A 23,925-nucleotide genomic window follows, 5' to 3' on the forward strand; every position below is an offset into this window, starting at 1 on the left:
ACCAGATTTTCCTGTAAGCTCAGCCATAATTTAGTGAGCCAGTCCTCTAACACTCAAGAGTTACACAGCTCCCAGTTTTTACTACTGTAAATAAAATGAATCTTTATGTTTGCAATTGAATCCTCCCTCTTGGATTATGCCCTACAGGATAATTGTCAGGCCTGAGGATAGCAATCATTCATCATATATATCTTTTTTTTTTTTTTTTTTTTACAAATCTCACCTTAGTGAGTGAATGTGTAACTGCCGAAATTTAAATAAGTTCTATGGATTGTACCAAAGCCAATTTGCTGGTTTAGCTACTGTACTATAGTAATACAAAATGTTAACATTGCAGGAAAGACACCCAAAATATCTCTGTTCATTTCTTTGTACCTTCTTATGAATCTATTAATTTTTCAAAATAAAAGGTAAAAAAACATTTTTTAATTGACAAAAAAAAAGAGCCTTACCTCTTCTTTTGTAGCATTTTCAGGCACCCCACTTAATCGAATGACCTTGCTTGCTTTTTCCTCGTTTGGGCCAGTCCTATAATCTTGATCCTTAAATCCAGAATAAAAGATTATTTTAGAAATAAAAATATGTTAGTGTATAAATGAAAGTCAAAGTGAAATGCAGGTTCTCAGGATCAAAAATCAAAATGAAAAAAAAAAATCAAAATGACCTGCATCATGTTAAGATATGAAAAATTATAATTTTTTATTTTTCAGAGTTCCAAATTTGATTTCAAATCATTAGTATGTAAGTGTGCTAAAACCAAGATTCACTGAGGGATCTTGAAATAGTAAAGCAGAACATTAAGAGAAACCACACTGAATAGGACTTATAATCAGGAAAAAAAAATAAACCAAATAACTAACATATTCTCAAAAATACAATTTTTTTTCCCTGAATGAGAAAATAGAAAAAAAAATTAAATCAGGTGCCATTTGTCAAAGATGTCAACTACAAATAAATTTCAGAACGAAATCAAAAGGTGTTCATCTGACCATACAACTTAACAGTACAATTCAGAGAAATTAGCATTTTTCATATTTTTCACAAAAGCCTCAATTCCAATATCCTCTTTTACTCTTGAAAGTGTCCTGATCTGAACAATAAACTATACAGTCAACCAGCTCTAACATTCTCAAAATTCATTATTTGATTAGCATGTCTTAAGATCACTGTCCAAGTAACAGAAACAGAGTAGAGATGAGAAAAATCTATTTCAGGAGATAATATTTGCATTAACCAACTGCAAACTTAACTCTCCTCACTTAGATTATGAACATTAGATTATATATTATATATATTGAAATCCAACATTTAAGTCAACTAAATTACCTGTAAGAAGACATTTGCAACATTAACATCACCTCTTCATGGTCAGGGAAAGACTCCTAGGTATTCTGTATATCCTAAATTAGTTTCAGAAAATGTACCTTACTGGCTGGCTCAGTCAGAAAAGCATGCAACTCTTAATTTCAGGGTCATGAGTTCGAGCCCCATGGTGGCTGTAGAGATTACTTAAATAAATAAAAACTTAAAAAGAAAAAAATGTACCCTGAATAGCCACAAGGCCTGACTAGCAAGAATTAAGAGAACTAACTCCCAAAGACATACTTTCTAACTAAATTATCCCAAGGTATTTAAATCAGCATTAAAGGAGAAAATGAAGAGATAGACACCAAAAGTACAATCTGAGCTGAGAGCCACTACTCTAGAGATGTACATTCCACTCTTGAATATACATTTTATTTTTGTTTTTTAAAAAAGATTTTATTTTTAAAAGTAATCTCAACCCAACATGGAGCTCAAACTTATAACCCCAAGATCAAGAGCCGCATGCTCTACTGAGCCAGCTAGGTGTCCCCACATTTTATTTTTTAATGGTTATACAAGGAGAGATCCGAGGATCTTGGACTCTACACACTTCATCCTTCAGAAAAGCCTTATGATACAACAACAAGCAGAAAAAAAAATCTACTCCATTAACATACCTGAAGGTCCCGCTGGGCATCTCGCGAAGTTTTGCCCTCTGGGAAAGACTTGCTCTGGCCATAGCCAAATATCTGGCTTCCCGGCAGCCTGTGATCCACATCACGATACTCCATGTTTCTGTAATCAGTGTCTTCCCGGCCAAGAAAGTCCAGACTACCTTCTTCTTTAAATACACCAGCATCTGAACTCTGTTGTTCACCTCCAGAAAGCTGTGACTTGTCTTGGTCTTGAAGTGGACTTTGGCTGTTCTGAAAGTCCGATGCAGACTCATGTTCAAAGGCTACATCTTGTTTTTCTCCTTCTCTTGTTTCTGAATGTTCAAATTCTCCCTTCTGAATGCCAAAACCAGGCCTTTCTGTTGTATGGTCATGTGTGGACTCTTCTCTCTTGTTCATGTTCATACCAGAATGTTCTCTATCTTGTGTAGAAGGTTGTATGTAATCCAAAATATCTGGATCCACAGAGGGCATCTCCCTATCTTTAAACTCCATACAAGGTCCCACCTCTCTGCTCCTAAAATCCTGATCAGTCCTGGACCGATGTCTACCTCTGAAATCTGAATGTGGCGTATCCCTGTCCCTAAAGTCTAGATCACTAGTACCTGAACCTCGGCCTCTAAAGTCCACCTGTGTTCCGTCTTTGTCCCTGAAGTCCAAATCAGACACATCTCTATTCCTAAAATCAGAACGGGACTGATCTCTGGCCCTGAAATCCAAATCTGATAAATCTCTTCCTCTAAAATCTGCATGGGATCCATCCCGGCCTCTAAAATCTAAATCGTAAGTGCCCCTGCCCCTGAAGTCAGATGAAGGAGTATCCCTACCCCTGAAATCAACAGTGTGAGCATCTCTGTCTCTGTAATTCATGTGAGATGTCTCTCTACCTCTATAATCCATAGAAGTACCATCTCCACTCCTGTAGTCCATTGGTGGTCCTTCTCTATCCCGAAAATCCCCAGAATGTATGTCCCTACCCCTGAAGTCCAACTGTGATGAATCTCTGCTCTGGAAATCAGAAGATGAAAAATCTCCCCCCCTGAAATCATGTCCAGGTCCCTCCCCTCCTCGATAGTCACCATGCGGTCCATCTCTAGCTCCATAGCTGAAAGAATGCTCCTCTACATTTGCAAAGGGAGGCCCCGAATGCCCCTGGAAATCAAAGGGAAGTGAATCTCTGCCAGGAAAGTTGCCAGAGTGTCTCTCTTGAGCATGACTCTTAAGGGGAGGAGGAGGATAATCCCTGTTCCACCCGGGAGCAAACCTTTCTTCTTGGCTCCCACTGTAGAAACAAAGACAGTGTTATTCATATTGTCCAGAGAGTTTGAAATCTACACACCAGCATATTCTTCTCTAATCACAGCACATTCTTCTGTAAACATTTTTTTTTTTTGGCAGAGTTCTGTAACAAGGTCCTAGATCTGCAGAAAACAGCAATGTTTTGCTATTTTAAGACGAAGTGGCGGAGTAAACTTTTATGTTCCCATTTCAGAACACGAGGAAAGTCAACACAAGGTTTTCAACATGACTGCTGCAGAAAAAGCTTTCACCCAGTCCTGCAACAGGGAAAATCCGCAACACCAGATAAGCTAGCAATGGTGACACACTACAAAAGTTTCCATTTCCTACAGCCAGGGAACTTAGAATTCCAAGATCAACATGATGAATCCTATACAGCAAATAAATCAATGCACTATAAATGTATTACAGTAAATTTTAGGAGGTGTCATTCTCATTTCTGCATTCAGTGGTAACATTCCAAATATTTGATTAAACTACAGCATGGACACCACCCAGATCAGAATGGATGCACGCCCAAGATGAAGGAACACTGGCTGTAAATCACCAGTAGGAGCACACAAGTGTACACCAGCTGAGCATCAGCCCTGGCTGCATCTAAAATCCAGTTCTACAGTGGCTCCACCAAGAAGCGCTCTCACCTGGGTCCTATTATTATAACTACCCAAGAGTATCACAAAAGGCAGCATGAATTATGTCACAAAGCATATGTACATCAACCTAACCAAGCCAACAGCATCTAGGAGCTTAATGCTGAAAAGGACCTAGAGAGAGCCTTCAATATTATCTCCAGGTCCCAAAAGAAGCAGCTGATATTCAAGATTCTAATTCCTCACGGTAGTTTTTCATAGTAATAGTAAAATATATTTAAAAATAAGCTAAGTATTAAATTCACATTCTCGGTTTACAAAACTCAAGAGATAAATGAGGACTGGCCTAGTCTTTCATTCTACCCAATTCTTCCCTAACCTTCAGACCATTTACATGCTCAGGCTTTGGAAGAAGGGAAATTAAATAGGCAATTAGATACCTAGGATTCTGAGCTTGAGAGTGAGGGGAGGGCAAGAAAAAGGAAAACATGAAATGATCTGAAGGGTTACCCGCTAGTCAGCAGTAAAACAAAAGTATTAGGAAATCAAGTCCAACTCAGTTCTCTCCTCCCAGAATAGACAGGTTCTATTATATGACCCATCTGAGTGCAGACTACACCACCAGAGAAAGACTCAAAGGACAACTGATTCCAGGTGACTCAGTTCAAGAGAAAGTTACAAGGCCAAACCCTTTCTTAAGTAACAGGACTTTAACAACAGTAACCTGAATATTAGAATGGTGCATATTTAATGGATTTTCAGACCATGATGACTTCCATTAGCTGCCATTAAACATAAGTTATGTCTATGTGGTTCATCATAAGAGAAGTATGTCTAAATGTTCCTCAGAATACAATACAGTTTTGCACTAAAATTAAGACATTACCACTAACTCTAGTGTCTCCCCTATTTAAAATCATTAAATCTCAATAGTTAGCTTGCAGGAAGACTTAAGCTTCAGCCAACGCTCATGTTTACCAAGGCATCTAAATCTACGTTTTCTGACAAGAATGCTTCTAACACTGTCTAAGAATACTGCCCTCTTACCCTCTTACGTCGGGAAGATCAAATAGAGCATCCTACTGTACTAAGGTTCTTCGAACCATATTTTATGCAGACAATTCAAAAAACAGTTCTATTAACATAAAATAGCAGTGACTATGAAAATCATTTTTAATCAAATAAAATAAAATGTAAGAAGTTGTTAAAATAAAATATAAAATCATTTTCCCGTACGATGCCTTTTTAAAAATCCAAATTAGTCTTCCAAAAAGTTATGCTATATAAACTATGTTCCCCTTCTTGTCAAAGATCTTAAAAAGAATATGTAACAACTTATATTTAAACTAAAATTAAGGTGGAGAATATCATTTTAAATAAATTGGTCAAAGAAAAAAATGTTTTGAAAAATTTTTTACAGTTATGAAACAGAGCAAAGATTGCCCAATATTTCTAAAGGCTTACCAAACAATCTAAATAAGGTTAATTTTATGAAAAACAGCCTTACTTACAAAATTGTTATCCATAAGTATAAGTAAAAAGGGGCAGATTACAATCTAAATATTTAAAAATGTTGAAGTATAAGCCCATTGATCTAGACTAGGGATCAGCAAACTGTCCACAAAAAACCACACTATATTGCTATTATTAAGCTTTGCGGTCTGTCAAAACTATTCAACTCTGCCATTGTGGCATGGAAGCAATCATAGACAATTTGTAAACAAATGATCATGGCTGTGTTCCAACAGAACAAAAGTGAGTTGCAGCTATGGTTTGCTGACCACTGATGCAGACCTTAAATTTTGAAAGGAAAAACATACCCAGCATCATCACCATTGCTTTAAAGATTGCTGAGCCAAAAGTAAAAACTCCTATTGTTTAGTATTTATGAAACACTAGCTTTACTAAATTATTACATGGGTTTTAAAAATTCAGTTGAAAAAAAAAAAATTCAGTTGACTACCTAATTTTTCCCTGGAACCCCCAGCTTCAGAATAATGAGAATACCTCTTGATAAAATCTTGCAGACTGCCGAACCAAAAGAAAATTCACCAATAACAGAAGTTTCAACTGGAGGATCAACACTTTTAATGTTGATGCTTCAGAAATAACTTTAAAGATCAGATTTTTTTTTTGCCATACAAGTAAAACCAGAAAAACCACATTCCTTTGGCATTTTTAAAATTGTAAGCACAATGCAAAAGGTTTAAAAATATAGCTATCATCCTCTATTATACTGGCTATAAAAAAACTAACTCCCTACAATTCTAAAATATCTAATAACTGAATGGTATTACTTTCTCAACTCACCTTTTTACCCAGTAACCCTTAATATTGTACCTTAGAAAATTACATTAAGTAATTTTTTTCTCAGAACTACTTTTAGTAACTGAAACATAATATGCCATGGACCAAACACAGTTCTGGATTCCAGACATAAATTAGTGAACTTAACACAACTTTTATGTACAAATATAAATGTTCATGTATGTTTCTGTTAGTTCTCCTTATTTGCCAAGTATGCATTACTTTGTTAAAAGAGACTTAAAAAAAAATAGTTGGGGAATTATTTTTTAACGTTTAAAAACTGCTGAAACACAGGGGTGCCTGGGTGGCTCAGTCGGATAAATGACTATCTTCAGCTCAGGTCATGGACTCAAGGTCCTGGGATCAAGCCTCACAGTGGGCTCCCAGTTCAGCAGGGAGTCTGCTTCTCCCTCTCCCTCTGACCCTCCTCCCCACTTGTATGCACGCACACGTGCTCTGTCTCAAATAAATAAAATCTGAAAAAAAAAGTGCTGAAACACAAAATACTTGGCATGCTCAGTATTCAATCTCACAAGCACTTTGGAAATGACTAGAAATTTTTTAAATAGTTCCTATTTTTAAAAAACCAGAGCTATTTCTATACAAAGAAAATATCCCTCTTTATGAGACCAAAATATATTATATGTCCTTATCATTAAAATGTTACAATTTCAATATTCAAATTTCAAGACTTACCGAAAAGGTCCTGTTCTGTTAGCAGATCGAGAATCCCCCCACATCTCTTTCTATGTCAAGAGGGCACAGTAAGCAGATCTTTTTGCTACCAAACTCTGGTTATAGTAGTACCTATATAAAACAAACCATAAAATATAAACACATTAGAACATGAAGAAAAGGTTAGACTAATTTCTCCCACCTTGGCTTCTCAGGAGCAATAATAGGGATATTTCTGGAAGTCATTTTTTAATTTTTTTTAATTCATTCATTAATTAATTTAGAAAGAGAGGGAGGGAACATGCATGCAGGAGTAGGGTAAGGGGGGGAGAGGGAGAGAGTGTCTCAAGCAGACTCCACACTGAGCACAGAGCCTAATCTGGGACTTAGTCTCATGACCCTGAGATCATGACCTGAGAAACCAAGAGTCGGATGCTTAACCAACTGTGCCACCCAGGCATCCCTGGAAGTCACTTATATTTACTTATTAATTTATAACAAGAGAAACACTTTTTTTTTTTTTTGAGACAGCAAGCAAGGGTGAAGGGGCAGTGGGAGAGGGAGAGAATCCCAAGCAGGCTCCACGCCCAGCAGTGGAGCCCAATGTGGGGCTCAATCTCACCACCCTGAAATAACCACCTGTGCTGAATGCTCAACTGAGCCACCCAGAGGCCCCAAGAGAAATACATTTTATTTATTTATTTATTTATTTATTTGTTTGTTTATTTATTTATTTATTTATTTATTTATTTATTTATGATAGTCACACACAGAGAGGCAGAGACATAGTCAGAGGGAGAAGCAGACTCCATGCACCGGGAGCCCGACGTGGGATTCGATCCCGGGTCTCCAGGATCATGCCCTGGCCAAAAGCAGGCGCTATACCACTGCGCCACCTGGGGTTCCCTACATTTTTTTGATTTTTTTTTTTTTTTATGATAGTCACATAGAGAGAGAGAGAGAGAAAGGCAGAGACATAGGCAGAGGGATAAGCAGGCTCCATGCACTGGGAACCCGACGTGGGATTTGATCCCGGGTCTCCAGGATCGCGCCCTGGGCCAAAGGCAGGCACTAAACCACTGCGCCACCCAGGGATCCCGAGAAATACATTTTTAATTAAAAATGTGTACTCTGGGGGCCCCTGGATGGCTCAATCAGTTAAGTGTCTGCCTTTGGCTCAGGTCATGATCCCAGGGTCCTCAGAACAAACCCCACATTTGGCTCCCTGCAGAGGGAGCCTGCTTCTCCCTCTCCCTCTGCAGCTCCCCCTGCTTGTGCTCTCTTGCTGTGTCTCTCTCTCAAATAAATAAATATTGTTTTTTAAATGTGTACTCTGGGGGCAGCCCAGTTGGCTCAGCGGTTTAGCGCTGCCTTCAGCCCAGGGCCTGATCCTGGAGACCCGAGATCGAGTCCCATGTCGGGCTCCCTGTGTGAAGCCTGCTTCTCCCTCTGCCTGTGTCTCTATCTTTCTCTCTCTCTCTGTCTCTGTCTCTCATGAATAAATAAATAAAATCTTTAAAAAAATAAACGTACACTCTGGAGCATCAAAAATTTCTAAATGTGGGATCCCTGGGTGGCGCAGCGGTTTGGCGCCTGCCTTTGGCCCAGGGCGTGATCCTGGAGACCCGGGATCGAATCCCATATCGGGCTCCCGGTGCATGGAGCCTGCTTCTCACTCTGCCTGTGTCTCTGCCTCTCTCTCTCTCTCTGTGACTATCATAAAATAAAAATAAAATTTCTAAATGTACTAAGAATGTTTTACATTTACTAAATATTTACTAATTCATCCATTCACCTCCCTTTTTGGAAAGGGCATCTTTAACACTAACACCATCATCAGTCCATATACAATCCAGCCTGACCAATCAGAATAGTCTCCCACCCTCATCACAGTAATTGCTCTAAAAATGGGCAAGTACCAAGAGGCACCATTATGAGATAAACATTATTTGGAATTAAAATCAAAACCTAGCAGGAAAAGCTCTTTATCGCTTTCTTATCTAATTGTATCAGGAAGAGAGCTATTAACAGAAATTCCTCTTTACCAAAAACATGTGCTTTTGAGGGCAAACTTTGTTTCCTAAACATCTCTTCTCACCTTTCTGCTAAGGTTCTTCCTTTCCTTTATACCCTCAGATCCCTAACCCTCTCCTTATTCAGTATGTCACAAAAACCTGATGTTGCCAGACTGCCTTAGGAATTTCATGTCTCTGTGGATTCCTCATATGTATGACACTAAATTTACTTTTCTCCTGCTAAAAAAATTTTTAATTAAATTTAAAATCTAAAAATGGGCATGTAACCCAAATCAAGCTGAAAAGTCATCTCCAGGACCTTTGCTGCAGCTACTAAAAAAAGGTGCAAACTTTCATCACCTTGGATTTGGCAATAGTTTCTTAAATATGTCACCAAGAGCACAAGGAAAAAATTAAGTAGGCTTCATCAAAATAAAAAACTTTTGAGTGAAGTACACTACCAAGAGAGTGAAAAGACAAACCAAGTTTCAGCAAAATGGCAGATGAAGTTCCAAAGTCTCGTTCCACCACAAAAACATCAAAAAACAGATGTCTGAGGCAGCTCTGGGGAGCTTAGAAAACAGCTAACGATGTACAACAACCAAGAGAATACTCAATCAAGAAAAGGCTATCTTCAAAATAATAGTAAAGTTTCGGGATCCCTGGGTGGCGCAGCCGTTTGGCACCTGCCTTTGGCCCAGGGCGTGATCCTGGAGACCCGGGATCGAATCCCACGTTGGGCTCCCCGTGCATGGAGCCTGCTTCTCCCTCTGCCTGTGTCTCTGCCTCTCTCTCTCTCTCTCTCTCTCTCTCTCTCTCTCTCTCTCTGTGACTATCATAAATAAAATAAAAAAAATTCAAAATAATAGTAAAGTTTCTTTTTTTTTTATTTATTTATGACAGTCACACAGAGAGAGAGAGAGGCAGAGACACAGGCAGAGAGAGAAGCAGGCTCCATGCACCGGGAGCCCGACGTGGGATTCGATCTGGGGTCTCCAGGATCGCGCCCTGGGCCAAAGGCAGGCACTAAACCGCTGCGCCACCCAGGGATCCCAATAGTAAAGTTTCATGGCATTTTCACTCATCCCTGTCCCACAGGCTCCTGTAAGTAGCAGTTTTGATCTTGAAGCGGCAGCCCACTTCCCAGTTCCCTCCTTCAAATCAGAGGGAAACCTGATTTGCAAATTACTGTGTACATCTCTTCTAATCTGAAGGATGGGTGCAAGGTGTTGGTGTCTGTTTCTGTTTCACTAACTCAGAACTTTAGTGGTGGATGGGGCAAGCACTGCTAATAAAACCTGCAAAGCAGACTCATAGATATGGGAAAGCTGGGGTGAAAACACTTTGGGAAATTAGAACATTCCAAAGCAACAAGTATATGGGAAAATTTAGAAAACTACATGCATACCAGGGCAAGACACATGATGAGACAAGACCTGAAAAGCCTTTAAGCTTTCACCTCAGGTTGATCCCAAGACCCACAGCAAGCCTAGCTAAATGTTGAAGGAATGTCCCAGCACAAAACCGATATGCAGGGATCCCTGGGTGGCGCAGCGGTTTGGCGCCTGCCTTTGGCCCAGGGCGCGATCCTGGAGACCCGGGATCGAATCCCACATCGGGCTCCCAGTGCATGGAGCCTGCTTCTCCCTTTGCCTGTGTCTCTGCCTCTCTCTCTCTGTGACTATCATAAATAAATAAAAATTTTAAAAAAAAACCGATATGCAAAAACAGACAGAGGTGGTTATTCATCTTTCGGCTTTTAATTGGTGAGGTTTTTGTTCATTTTCATTTGTTTGAGCTTCCAGTATTCACAGAATACCGAACATCAGCTAAAGGAATAGACATCAGTGATCACACGATAATGACAAGGAATAGTCTTTGCAAAATAGTTTACAAAAAAACTCAAAAAAGACTACTATAGCCTTCAACAATCCCCCTCCTCAAAAAAAAAAAAAAAAAAAAAAAAAGCAAACCTCAACAAAAGGGGAGAATGTGATTTCCAGAGTTACCATATTATGATAAGCAAATACCCAATTTTCTATAACAAGAAAAAAATCTTAAGACATACAAAGAAACGAGAAAATGTGGCTCATTCAAAGAAACAAACACACTGCAAAAACTATCTCTTAATAAACTCAGACATCAGATTTACTAGAAAAGACTTTATAACAACTATCTTAATTATCCTTAAAGAACTAATGGAAATCAAGAAAACAACATATGAGCAAAATGAGAATATTTATAGAGACAGAAATTTATACAGTGGAATAAAAAACCTGGAGCTGAACAGTACAATAATTGAAGAGTTCACTAGAGGAGTTCAACAGATTTGAGCAGGCAGAGGAATCTACAAACTTGAAGAGAAGATGGTTGAAATTATAAAGTCTGAAGAGCAGAAAAAAAAAAATGAACAAGGGGATCCCTGGGTGGCTCAGCAGTTTAGCGCCTGCCTTTGGCCCAGGGCACGATCCTGGAGTCCCGGGATCGAGTCCCGCGTTGGGCTCCTGGCATGGAGCCTGCTTCTCCCTCCTCCTGTGTCTCTGCCTCTTTCTCTATGTCTATCATAAATAAGTAAATAAATAAATCTTTAAAAAAAATGAACAAAGAAGAACAAAACCTACAGGGCCTGGAGATGCTGTCAAACTGAAAATGATTATGTAAGAAATGAGAAGGGAATCCCAGAAGGAAAAGAGAGAAAGGGCAGAAGAATTACTTGAACAAATAATGGTTAAAAAAAAAAAATTCCTCCAATTTTATGAAAGCTATGAATCTATAAATCTAGGAAGCTAAATGACATACAAAAAGGCTGCTTCGGTGGCTCAGTTGGTTGAGCAACCAACTCTTGGTTTCAGCTCAGGTCATGATCTCTTGAGTGGTGGGACTGAGCCCTGTGGCCCATTCCATGCTCGGGGGGGGGGGGTAGTCTGAGGATTCTTCCTCTCCTCTCTCTCCACTTCTATGCACAATAAGAATGCTCAAGCTTTCTCTCTCAAATATTTGAGATATTTATTTATTTGACAAAGAAAGAGAGAGGGAGAGAGAGCACAAGCAGGGAGAGCAGCAGGCAGAGGGAAAAGGAGAAGCAGGCTCACCACTGAGGAGAAAGACTGATGTGGGGCTTAACCCCAGGACCCCAGAAGCAAGACCTGAGCTGAAGGCAGATGCTTAACTGACTGAGCCACCCAGGTGCCCCTAAATAAATCTTTATAAAAAATAAATAAATGAGGTATAAATAGGATAAACTCACATCAAGACACATTATGATCGGGCACCTGGGTGGTTCAGTGGTTGAACACCTGCCTTCAGCTCAGGTAATGATCCAGGGGACTGAGTCCTGTTATCGGGCTCCCTGCAGGGAGCCTGCTTCTCCCTCTGCCTATGTCTCTGCCTCTCTCTCTTCCTTCTGTGTCACTCATGAATAAATAAATAAAATCTTAAAAAAAAAAAAGACATTATGATCAAAGACAAAGAGAAGTGACAAACAAGAGAAGTGACAAGAGATCACTTATTATTATTATTATTATTATTATTATCATCATCATCATCCAATTACTTATTAGAAACCCTGGAACCCAGAAGGCAGGGAACAATTTATAAAAATACTAAGAGGAAAATAAATCAAACTGTCAATCAAGAATTCTATATCCAACAAAATTGTCCTCTAAAAAAATGAGGAAGAAATTAAGACATTTCCAGATAAACAAAAGCTGAGGGAGTTCATTACCACTACATGAACCCTGCAAGAAATGCTAAAGGAGTTCTTCAAGCTGAAATGACAAAGAAGATAAACAGTAACCAAACCATATGAATAAATAAAGATCTCTGGTAAAGATAAACACAGGGGCAATTATAAAAGCCAGTATTATTGTAACTGGTTTGTAATTCCACTTTTTATTTTCCACATGATTTAAAACATAGATGCACAGGCAGCTCTCTCTGCCCATGGGTCCTGTTCCTGTGCTTTAATAAAAATAAATAATTTACACCAAAAATAAATAGTAAAAGATAGATGCATTAAAAAAAAGAATTCCTAAAAAAAAAAAAAAAAGAATTTCTAATCTAGGTTATGGGGGACACAATTTATATATCGTGATATCTGTGACATAAATAACAGAAAGACAAGAAGCTGTACAGTTTTTGTACACTACTGAACTTCAGTTGATATAAATTCAAATTAAGTGGTTCTAACTGTTGGATGTTAAATGTAATTACCATGATAACCACAAAGAAAATATCTATAGAATACACACATAAGAAAATCAAAACATATTACTGCCAAAAAAAAAATCCAAAACAAAAAACTGAACATAAAGAAGGCAACAATGGAAGAAATAAGCACACACACACACAAAAAAAGCTACAGGGCACACAGAAAACAAAAAGCAAAATGGCAGAAGTTCTTCCTTTTCAGTATTTACTTTCAATGTAAAAAGTTTAAACTTTTCTAATCAAAAAAGGAGATGGGGGGGGCTCAATCAGTTAAGTATCTGCTTTCAGCTCACGTCATGATCCCACCCTGGGATCAAGCCCTATGTTAGGCGATCTGCTCAGCAGAAAGTCTGTTTCTCCCTCTCCCATTTCCCCTGCTTGTGCTATCAAATCAATAAATAAAATCTTTAAAAAAAAAAAAAAAGAGGAGATGGGCAGAATAAATAAATGTAAAAACATGATCTAACAAACAAGTTTGAAATGTGGCGAGTCCACTTTTCATGGATTTTTTTCAATAAATATATTGGAAAAATTTTTGGGAATGACAAAGTTGAAAACTTGAAGATGAACCATATAACCTAAAAATACTAAATAAAACTAAGAAAAATTAGGTATATCACGAAGGCATAAAATATATGTGGATATTAGCCTATTTGATCATTTACTACCATAAAATACACACAACTCTATTATAAAAAGTTAAAATTTGGGGAGCCTGGGTGGCTCAGTTGGCTAAGTGTCCGGCTCTTGATTTCAGCTCCGGTCATGATCTCAGGATCCTGCAATTGGGCTCTGTGTCGGGCTCTCCACTCAGCAGGGAGTGTGCTTGTCTCCCTCTGCGTCTCCCTGCTCCACTTGTGCTCATGCTGCTCTCTCTCTCTAAAGTAAATAATCCTTTTTTAAAAAAAAAGTTAAAATTTATCAAAACTTACAAACTCACAGACCGTAACTGATATCATTTGTGGCTGAGTAAAATGTAAACAAATATAAAGATGCTTTTAAATTATAATTGCATAAAATTAACTATAGTACATATTGTACTACTGTAATAATTTCAGTCATTTCCTGCTGCTATTGCAGTGAGCTCAAATGTTGCAAGTATCCTCTTAAAAAAAAATCACGTGGAAAAAAAAATATCATGTGACACTAATCATCTCTAGAGAGGCAATTGGCCTTTCTGGCAGATTGCGTATCACAGTAAAAAGTGATCTCTTCCAGTTCTCCTTTATTTCTCATCATGTTTAATGCAAGATCATAAACCTTGAATAATACCATGGGACCCATAGGAAGTGCCATTAGTGATGCTCAAAGTCTTCCCAAGACGCAAAGTCCTAACATTACAAGAAAAAGTTGAATAGAGGTCTGTGGTTGCAGCTGCAACCACATTTGTTTAAGACAAATGAATCCAGTGTTAGGACCATTAGGAAAGGGACGCCTGGGTGGCTCAGCAGTTGAGCGTCTGCCTTTGCCTCTGGAACTCCGGGATCCCGCATCAGGCTCCTTCATGGAAGCCTGCTTCTCCTCCCTCTGCCTGTGTCTCTGCCTCTGTGTCTCTCATGAATAAATAAAAACTTAAACAAACAAACAAAAAGGGACGCACTGGCTGGCTCAGCAGTTAAAATGTCTGCCTTTGGCTCAGGGTGTGATCCTGGGGTCCCAGGATCGAGTCCCACATCGGGCTCCCTGCATGGGGCCTGCTTCTCCCTCTACCTCTCTCTCTCTCTTTCATGAATAAATAAAATCTTAAAAAAAATAAAAATAAAAGACAGGAAGGAATGAAGGAACGAAGGAAAGAAGGAAGGAACGAAGGAAGGGAAAATTCATGTTGTCACTGGAGCTATACCAGTAGGCATGAAAACGTTAATTTTTGCAAAATATCTTTTTATCTCATATTGAAAATGCAGCTTTACAAGGGTGAAGGACCTCTATAAGAAAGGCATACTTACAGATTCTAATATGATTTGAGAAATAGTAAAATCATTATATGACAACTTAAAGCAAAGAAAGGTGAAGGATCTAAAACTATTCAATGTCAGCAAAGGATGGTTTGATAATTTTAGAAAGATGTAGGGATCCCTGGGTGGCTCAGCGATTTAGTGCCTGCCTTCGGCCCAGGGCGTGATCCTGGAGTCCCGGGATCAAGTCCCACATCGGGCTCCCTGCATGGAGCCTGCTTCTCCCTCTGCCTGTGTCTCTGCCTCTCTCTGTGTGTCTCTCATGAATAAATAAATAAAATCTTAAAAAAAAAATTTAGAAAGATGTTTGGCTCAAAAAACAATGTCAGATAACGGGAGAGGCAGCTTCTGCAACAAGAAGCAGCAGCTGAGTTCTCAGGGCCACTAATAAAATCACTGAGGAAAAAGTTTATCTGGTTTATAATACAGATGAATGTGCCCTACTCTGGGGGAAAAAGGACATCTATTAGTAAGGAAGAGAAAAAGTACAAGATATAAGGCAATAAGGTAGAGGTTAACTCTACTATTTTGAGTCAGGTTCATGATCCATCCATAAAGCTGCTAACTTCCAAGTCTTGAAAGGAAAAGATAAACAACAGCTGCCAGTCTTTTTGCAGTACAAGAAGGCCTGAACAAGAACCTTCTTTCCAGACTGGTTCCACTGAAGCTATGTCTCTGAAGTCAGGAAGTACCTTGCTGGTAAGCATTGTCTTTTTAAAGTTCTTTCCATAATGGACAATGCCCTTGACCACCCAGAACCCCAGGAGTTCAACACCAAAAATGTCAAAGTGGTCTACTTGCCCCAAACACATCTCTAATCCAGCTTCTAGATCAGGGAATCATAAGGACCTTTAAAGGTTTATTATACAACAGTACTCTATGGAAAAGACTGTCAATGACATGAAACAGAACTCTGATAGAACATCATGAAACCCTGGAAGGATTTCTTTTAAAGACTATATTAATTTATTTTAGAGAGAAAATATGTGAGTGAGGAAAGAAGCAAAGGGGGAGGGAGAGAGAGAAAGAAACCGAAGCAGACTGTGTTGAGTGCAGAGCCCCACATGGGGCTCAATCTCAATGACCAACTATGAGATCACAACCTGAGCTGAAACCACGAGTCAGATGCTTGGGGCACCAGGGTGGCTCTGGTTGAGAGTCTGCCTTTGGCTCAGGTCATGATCCCAGAATCCTGGGATTGAGTCCCATATCAGGCTCCCCACAGGGAGACTGCCTCTGTCTCTCTGTGTCTCTCATGAATAAATAAATAAAATCTTAAAAAAAAAAAAAGTTGGACGCTCAACCAACTGAGCCACCCAGGCGCCCCAAAAGTCTGGAAGGATTACACCATCAAAGATGCCAGTGTTGGGGATCCCTGGGTGGTGCAGCGGTTTAGCGCCTGCCTTTGGCCCAGGGCACGATCCTGGAGACCCGGGATCGAATCCCACGTCGGGCTCCCGGTGCATGGAGCCTGCTTCTCCCTCTGCCTGTGTCTCTGCCTCTCTCTCTCTCTCTCTCTCTCTCTCTCTCTCTGTGTGTGTGACTATCATAAATAAATAAAAATTAAAAAAAAAAAAAAAAAAAAAGATGCCAGTGTTGGAGAATCCCTGAGCGGCTCAGCGGTTTAGCGCCTGCCTTTGGCACAGGGCCTGATCCTGGAGACCCGGGATCGAGTCCTGAGTCGGGCTTCCTGCAGAGGGAGCCTGCTTCTCCCTCTGCCTGTGTCTCTGCCTCTCTCTCCCTCTCTCTGTGTATCTCATGAATAAATAAATCTTAAAAAAAAAAAAAAGATGCCAGTGTTATAGGAAAAGCCATGAAAGCCATTATGCCCAAAACAGTAAATTCCTGCTGGAGAAAACCGTGTCCATATGTTGTGAAGATTTCACAGGATTTACAACAGAGCCAATCTAGGAAATCATGAAAGAGCGGATAAAAAAAGATGGAGGGTGAAGGGCTTCAAAATATAGATCTTGGAGAAATTCACACCCCACACCAGAGTAATGAAAAGAAGATGACTTGATGGAGAGGAGTACTTCCAAACCATGCCCAATGAAGAGGAAGAAGATGTAGAAGCATGGGGCACCTGGGGCTCAATCAGTTAAGACTTTTAGCTCAGGTCATGATCTCAGGGTCCTGGAATCAGCCCCTGCTCAGCTGGGAGTTTACTTGCCTCTTTCCTTCTGACTCTCCCCCTGTTCATTCACACACTCTCTCTCTCAAATAAATATATAAAATCTTTTAAAAAGAAAAAAAGATGGAGAAGCAGTCCCAGAAAACAAATTGACATCAGACATCTGGCAGAAGCATTCTGAATATTTGAAATGCTTTTGACTTCTTTTATGATACGACCCTTCTAAGGTACAAGCACTTAAACTAAAGCAAACAGTGGAAGGATTGGTACCATCATAGAAACAATTTTAGAGAAACTGGAAACCAAAAGAAGTCAGAAATTAGAATGTATTTCCATAAAGTTAGAGTGTGGCAGGCCTTTCCTGCTTCTACTTCCATCTCCTCCACCTCTTCTACCTCTGCCACTTGAGAGGGCAAGACCAACCCCCACTTCTCCTCCTCAGCCTATTCAACATGAAGACAACAAGGATGAAAACCTTTATGATGGTCCACTTCCATTTCATGAACAGTAAATAATCATCATGTTGAACAGTTAATGTATTTGTCTGTTGTATATGTGTGTGTCTTTGGGTGGAAATATAACTTATGGCAAGAAGCATATGAGATGTTCTGTTGTCATCATCACACAAGTACTCATCATGTAGAACATGCAAGGCTTGTATGGAAGTAGACAGATAAGTGATATTTAATAGAAAATTAATAATGTGGGGACGCCTGGGTGGCTCAGCAGTTGAGTGCCTACCTTCCACACAGGGCATGATCCTGGAGTCTCAGGATCGAGTCCCACATCAGGCCCCCTGCATAGAGCCTGCTTCTCTCTCTTCCTAAGTCTCTGCCTCTCTCTGTGTCTCTCATGACATATAAATAAAATCTTAAAAAAAAAAAAAACTAATAATGTGCTAGTTTTGTTACCATTTTATAACATTTTTTTCAAAGAGTTACATGACCATACAGTATGCCTCTCTCTCCTATAATTGAGAAACTGCATATCAATCTATCATTACAAGTGTTTTTAAAATCTGTTTCCAATACTGTATTATAAACATAACTGTAATACTGTATGCCATAAACATTTTACAATGATTAATTCATTAATGTATAAGCTAGGCTACCACAAAGCAATCATACTGCTGTTTCTTTGGTACCAGTGCATGAATCATTATACTTGTAAATAAATATGTATTTCTTTTGCATAGAAATCTTCTCATTTTTAAAAAGATTTAGAGAGTGAGAGAGTGAGAGAGTGTGAGAGTGAACATACACACATGAGTGAGGGGGAGAGGGGGAGAGAGAAGAGAAGACTCCCTGCTAAGGAGGCAGGTGCAGAGGCTTCATCTCAAAACCCTAAGATCAGGAACTGAGCTGAAATCAAGAGTCAGATGCTGACTGAGCCACTCAGACACCCAATCTTTTTACTTTTGATGTCTAGTTTCAGTAATATGTATAAATATCTATAGTGTTTTTATAATATAAGACAATTTTTTAGATATTTATTTATTTATTTATTTATTTATTTATTCATTCATTCATTCATTCATAGAGACAGAGAGAAAGAGAGAGGCAGAGACACAGGCAGAGGGAGAAGCAGGCTCCACACAGGGAGACCGACACGGGACTCGATCCCAGGTCTCCAGGATCACACCCTGGGCTGCAGGCAGCACTAAACCGCTGCGCCACTGGGGCTGCCCATATACAACAATATTGATATAGGTACTAACAATTCATTTTGTGAACAATGTAGATGTATGGTATTGATTTAAAAAATTACAGTACTAAAAAAAATTACAGTACTGTAAGTGTATTTTCTCTTCCTTATAATTTTAATATTTTCTTTTCTCTATTTTAACAATATAGCATGTAATACATATAACATACAAAATATATATTGACTATCTTATCATCTGGTCAACAGTAAACTATTAGTAGTTAAGTTTAGGGGAGTCAAATTATACACAGATTTTTGACAATGCCTGGAGTCAGCACCCCAACCCACAATGTTGTTCAAGGATCAACTGTATATACTATATTATATGACTGTATAAGCTGTATATGCTTCAAGAGACTCACTTTAGATCCAAAGACACAAACAGGTTGAAAGTGAAAAGATGGAAAAGAGAGGCACCTGGGTGGCTCAGTTGTTTGGGCGTCTTCCTTCAGCTCGGGTCATGATCTCAGGGTCTGGGATCGAGCCCCACATTGGTCCCCTTGCTCAGCAAGGATCCTGCTTCTCCCTCTTTCCTGCCCCTGCTCTCCTGCTATCTCTCTCCCAAATAAAATCAAGAAAAGAAAAGAAAAGAAAAGAAAAGAAAGAAAAGAAAAGAAAAGAAAAGAAAAGGAAAAGAAAAGAAAAGAAAAGAAAAGAAAAGAAAAGAAAAGAAAAGAAGGAAAAGATATTCCAGCGACACCTGGGTGGCTCAGTGTTTGAGCATCTGCCTTTGGCTCAGGGCATGATCCTGGGGTCCTGGATTGAGTCCTGCATCAGGCTCCCTGCAGGGAGCCTGCTTCTCCCTCTGCCTATGTCTCTGACTCTCTGTGTCTCTCATGAGTAAATAAATAAATCTTAAAAAAAAAAAAAAAAGGGGGGGCAGCCCGGGTGGCTCAGCGGTTTAGCACCACCTTCATAATTCCAGGGTCCTAGGATCGAGTCGGGCATCAGGGTCACTGCTCAGGGGGGTCTGCTTCTCCCTCTGCCCCTGCTCGTGTGCTCTCTATCACTCACTCACTTTCTCTCAAATAAATAAATAAAATCTTTAAAAAAATATTAATAAAAAATAAAAAAAGAATCCCATCTTCTCAAGTGAACCTGGGATAGTCTCCAGAATGGACCATTTGTTAAACCACAAACAGGTCTCAATAGATATAAAAAAAGGGGATCCCTGGGTGGCACAGCGGTTTAGCGCCTGTCTTTGGCCCAGGGCGGATCTTGGAGACCCGGGATCGTATCCCACGTCGGGCTCCCGGTGCATGGAGCCTGCTTCTCCCTCTGCCTATGTCTCTGCCTCTCTCTCTCTCATTCTGTGTGACTATCATAAATAAATAAAAATTAAAAAAAATTAAAAAAAAGAAAACATCTGTATTTTAAAAAAATAGATATAAAAAAAAATAGATACCACATAAGTATCCTCTCTGACCAACAGAGATGAAGAAGCTGAAAGTCAATAATATAAGGAAAACTAAAATTCACAAAATTTTAAGTGCATATTACCCCTGACTTTCTAGTTCCTCTTCTAGGAATTCATTCTCTAGGAACTTATAGTGTGAGGTGACATGTTTACAAACGCGCACAGGGCAGCACTGTTTATAACAGCAAAAGATTACAAAATCTAGGGGATCCCTGGGTGGCGCAGCGGTTTAGCGCCTGCCTTTGGCCCAGGGCGTGATCCTGGAGACCCGGGATCGAATCCCACGTCGGGCTCCCGGTGCATGGAGCCTGCTTCTCCCTCTGCCTGTGTCTCTGCCTCTCTCTCTCACACTGTGTACCTATCATAAATAAATAAAAAAAAATAAATAAATAAAAAAAAGATTACAAAATCTAAATGTACATCAATAGAGTGTACTGCACTACTGAAATGCCACACAATTCTCTAAAAAATGAGGTAATTATGTTAACTGATCTAGGATCAGCAATTATATATTAAGTTTAAAAATATGTACAAAAAAACATACAAAATACTATTTGTAATACCATACCATCTGTGCAAAAGAGAAAAGAATAAAGGCATACCTTGAAGATATTGCAGGTTTGGTTCCATACTACTGCAATAAAGTGAGTATTGCAGTAAAGCAAGTGAAATGAATTTTTTGGTTTCTTAGTACATATAAAATGTTTACACTATATGGTAGTCTATTAAGTATGCAAGAGCATTCTGTCTAAAAATACAATGCACATACCTTAATAAAAAATACTTTACTGGCAAAAAATGCTATCATCTGAGCTTTTAGCAAATTGTAATCACCGATCACAGATCACTATAACAAATATAATAATAACGTAAAGTTTGAAATATTGTGAAAATGTAATACAGAGATACAAAGTAAGCAAACGCTGGTGGAAAATGGCGCTGATAAACTTGCTCAACTCAGGGTAGCCACAAACTTTCTTTAGTCTATAAAAAAATGCAATTATCGAGACGCCTGGGTGGCTCAGGGTGTGATCCTGGAGTCCTGGGATCAAGTCCCACATCGGGCTCCTTGCTTCTCCCTCTGCCTGTGTCTCTGCCTCTCCTGAATAAATAAATAAAATCTTTTATTTTTTAATAAAATCTTTTTTAAAAATGCAATTATCTGCAAAATGTAACAAAACAAAGTATGCCTGTATATATAACAAAGTTAGAGGACTCACACTTCCTGATTTTAAAACTTAATACAAAGTTTAAGTAATCACGACATTGTGGCAGGGGCATAACAATGAACATAAAGATCAATGGAACAGGATTCAAAGTTCAAAATTAAACCCTCATTTAGGGTCAAGTGTTTTAGACAAGAACGCCAAAGATAATAGAATGAAGAAAGGACAGTCTTTTTAACAAATGGTACTGAGACAACATGTCCCTGTGGAAAAGAATGAAGTTGGATCCCTATAGCCCATGCTATTTATAAAAATTAACTCAAAATGGATCAAAGACCTAAGTGTAAAACTGTAAAATTATTAAAAAAAAAAAAAAAGAGGCATAAATCTTCATGACCTTGGATTAGGCAATGGTTTCTAAGATAAGACAGATACCAAAAGCAAAAGCAACAAAATGAAAAATAAATTGGATATCATCCAAATTTAAAACTTTTGTGCTTTAGGGGAGCCTGGGTGGCTAGTGGTTAAGCGATCTGCCTTTGGCTTGGGTCATGCTCCCAAGGTCCTGGGGTCGAGCCCCATGTCGGCTCCCTGCTTAGCAGGAAGCCTGTTTCTCCCTCTGTTTTTCCCCCTTCTGTGCTCTCTCTCTCTCTTTTTCTCTCTCTCAAATAAAAATATTTTAAAATAATAAATAAAATAAAACCTTTGTGCTTAAAAGGATACCATCAAGAAAGTGAAAAGGCAGCTCACAAAATGGAAAAAAAAATGTGTACACATCACATACTTGATAAGGGATTTGTATCCAGAATACATAATTTTATATAATTTTATAATTCAACAACAACAACAAAAACCCAATTTACAAGCAGGCAAAAGGCAAGAGCAGACATTTCTCCAAAATGACAAATGGTCAATGAGCACAGGAAAAATGCTCCCCATAAGGGAAATGCACACCAAAACCACAAAGATACCACTTCACATCTACTGGAATGGTTATGATAAAAAAGATAAGTTGGTGAGGATGTGGACAAGTAAGAATGCTCATACACTGCTGGTAAGCAAAAGATTTGTCAAACCATCTATTAATAGTTCCCTCCCAAGTTTTTCTCAGGGGGCACATCCTGAGATGTGCCTGGCTCAGTTGGTAGAGCTTGTGACTACTGATCTCAAGGTTGGGAGTTCAAGCTCCACACTGCGCGTGGAGCTTACTTAAAAGTTTTCTTCGAGATCACTAGAGTTCTCACAGACATGTAGTTTAATTCAGCAAGCAAAGCAAATGATTATGGGTCTTGGGCTGTAATGATCTCAAAACTATTCTCAAACTTTGGGCTAAAACTGTTGAATTGCTGGCATGAAGCCATGGCCACTTTTGGTAAGCAGAACTGGCATTTCGGAGGACGACCTCAATGCCAGGTTAAAGCTTTAAATGCTGAAGCTCATGGGGACCTGGGTGGCTCAGTGACTGAGCATCTGCCTTTGACTCAGGGCATGATCCTGGGATCGAGTCCTACATCAGGCTCCCTGCAGGGAGCCTGCTTCTTCCTCTGCCTATGTCTCTGCCTCTGTGTCTCATGAATAAATAAATAAAATCTTTTAAAATAAACAAATAAATAAATACTGAAGCTCATCAGATCCTAGCAAAAAACAATCGTTGATATACACATAAGACAGGAGCCAAGAAAGTGGGAATCTATTAGGAAGTATAGAACAAGTCACCTACCATATCACTGAACTCTGAAATTAAATGGTACTAAAACATCAATTCCATACACAACTGTGGCCGGCAGTGAACCATTAAGTGGGACTGACAAGGGCCTGCCACCACAACTAACCAGATCCCACCAACACATGCTACCCATCAATCAGTAAAAGAACCCCCTGCTGAGTTCTAAAGACTGGCATATGAAACTACTGTGGGGTCGGTGGAGGGCGGGGAGGTGTGTTCAGTTGGTTGAGCATCTGCCTTTGGCTCAGGTCCTGATCCCAGCGTGCTGGGATCAAGCCCTGCATTGGGCTCCCTGATCAGCAGAGAGCCTGCTTCTCCCTTTCCCTCTGTCGTTCCCGTTTGTGTGCTCACGCTCTTTCTGTCAAACGGATAAATAAAATATTTTATAAAAAAGAAAAAAAGAAACTATTACAGGTACAGATCTGGATGAGTAGTAAGTAGTCAAATGAGAATTTGGAAATTGAAGTGAAAAATGGTTCCAAATGAACAGCAGTTGAACAGGGATCAGGTGGTTCTGGAGGTGGCGAGCATTATAATAAACTATAGGCTATACTCCTAGCCACGTCCTTCCACTGAAATTTGCAGTCACACTCCTTTGGAACCTAATGACTGGTTTCCTGGAAGATGACCAGTGGGTTTGGCAAAAAACACTCTCCATTATAGGTCGGCACTCTATGGTTGGAACAATGATGGCAACTGATTGTTTTCGAGCCTCCTCTGCCTTTCATTCTTTATTAATAAAAGCATTCTTG

At 39.3% G+C, this 23,925-nt stretch overlaps 1 protein-coding gene across 2 annotated transcripts in view; it reads right to left on the reverse strand.

Moving 5' to 3' along the window:
- Positions 1-23,925, reverse strand: part of RBM6 (RNA binding motif protein 6) — a 123,079-nt gene that overhangs the window by 89,302 nt on the left and 9,852 nt on the right. The window contains exons 2-4 of one of the 2 annotated variants that reach the window (XM_055342911.1): positions 6,872-6,982; positions 1,983-3,261; positions 453-542 (exon numbers count right to left, since the gene is read on the reverse strand). In XM_055342911.1, coding sequence (XP_055198886.1) covers positions 453-542; positions 1,983-3,261; positions 6,872-6,915 — 1,413 coding nt within the window. In that variant the 5' untranslated portion in view covers positions 6,916-6,982. Of the gene's footprint in view, positions 1-452; positions 543-1,982; positions 3,262-6,871; positions 6,983-23,925 lie in introns of those variants that run through there. The other variant, XM_055342913.1, reaches the window with a different exon arrangement.

The sequence above is a fragment of the Nyctereutes procyonoides genome, unplaced genomic scaffold (assembly GCF_905146905.1).
Source record: "Nyctereutes procyonoides isolate TBG_1078 unplaced genomic scaffold, NYPRO_anot_genome, whole genome shotgun sequence".
Classification (NCBI taxonomy): Eukaryota; Metazoa; Chordata; class Mammalia; order Carnivora; family Canidae; genus Nyctereutes; species Nyctereutes procyonoides.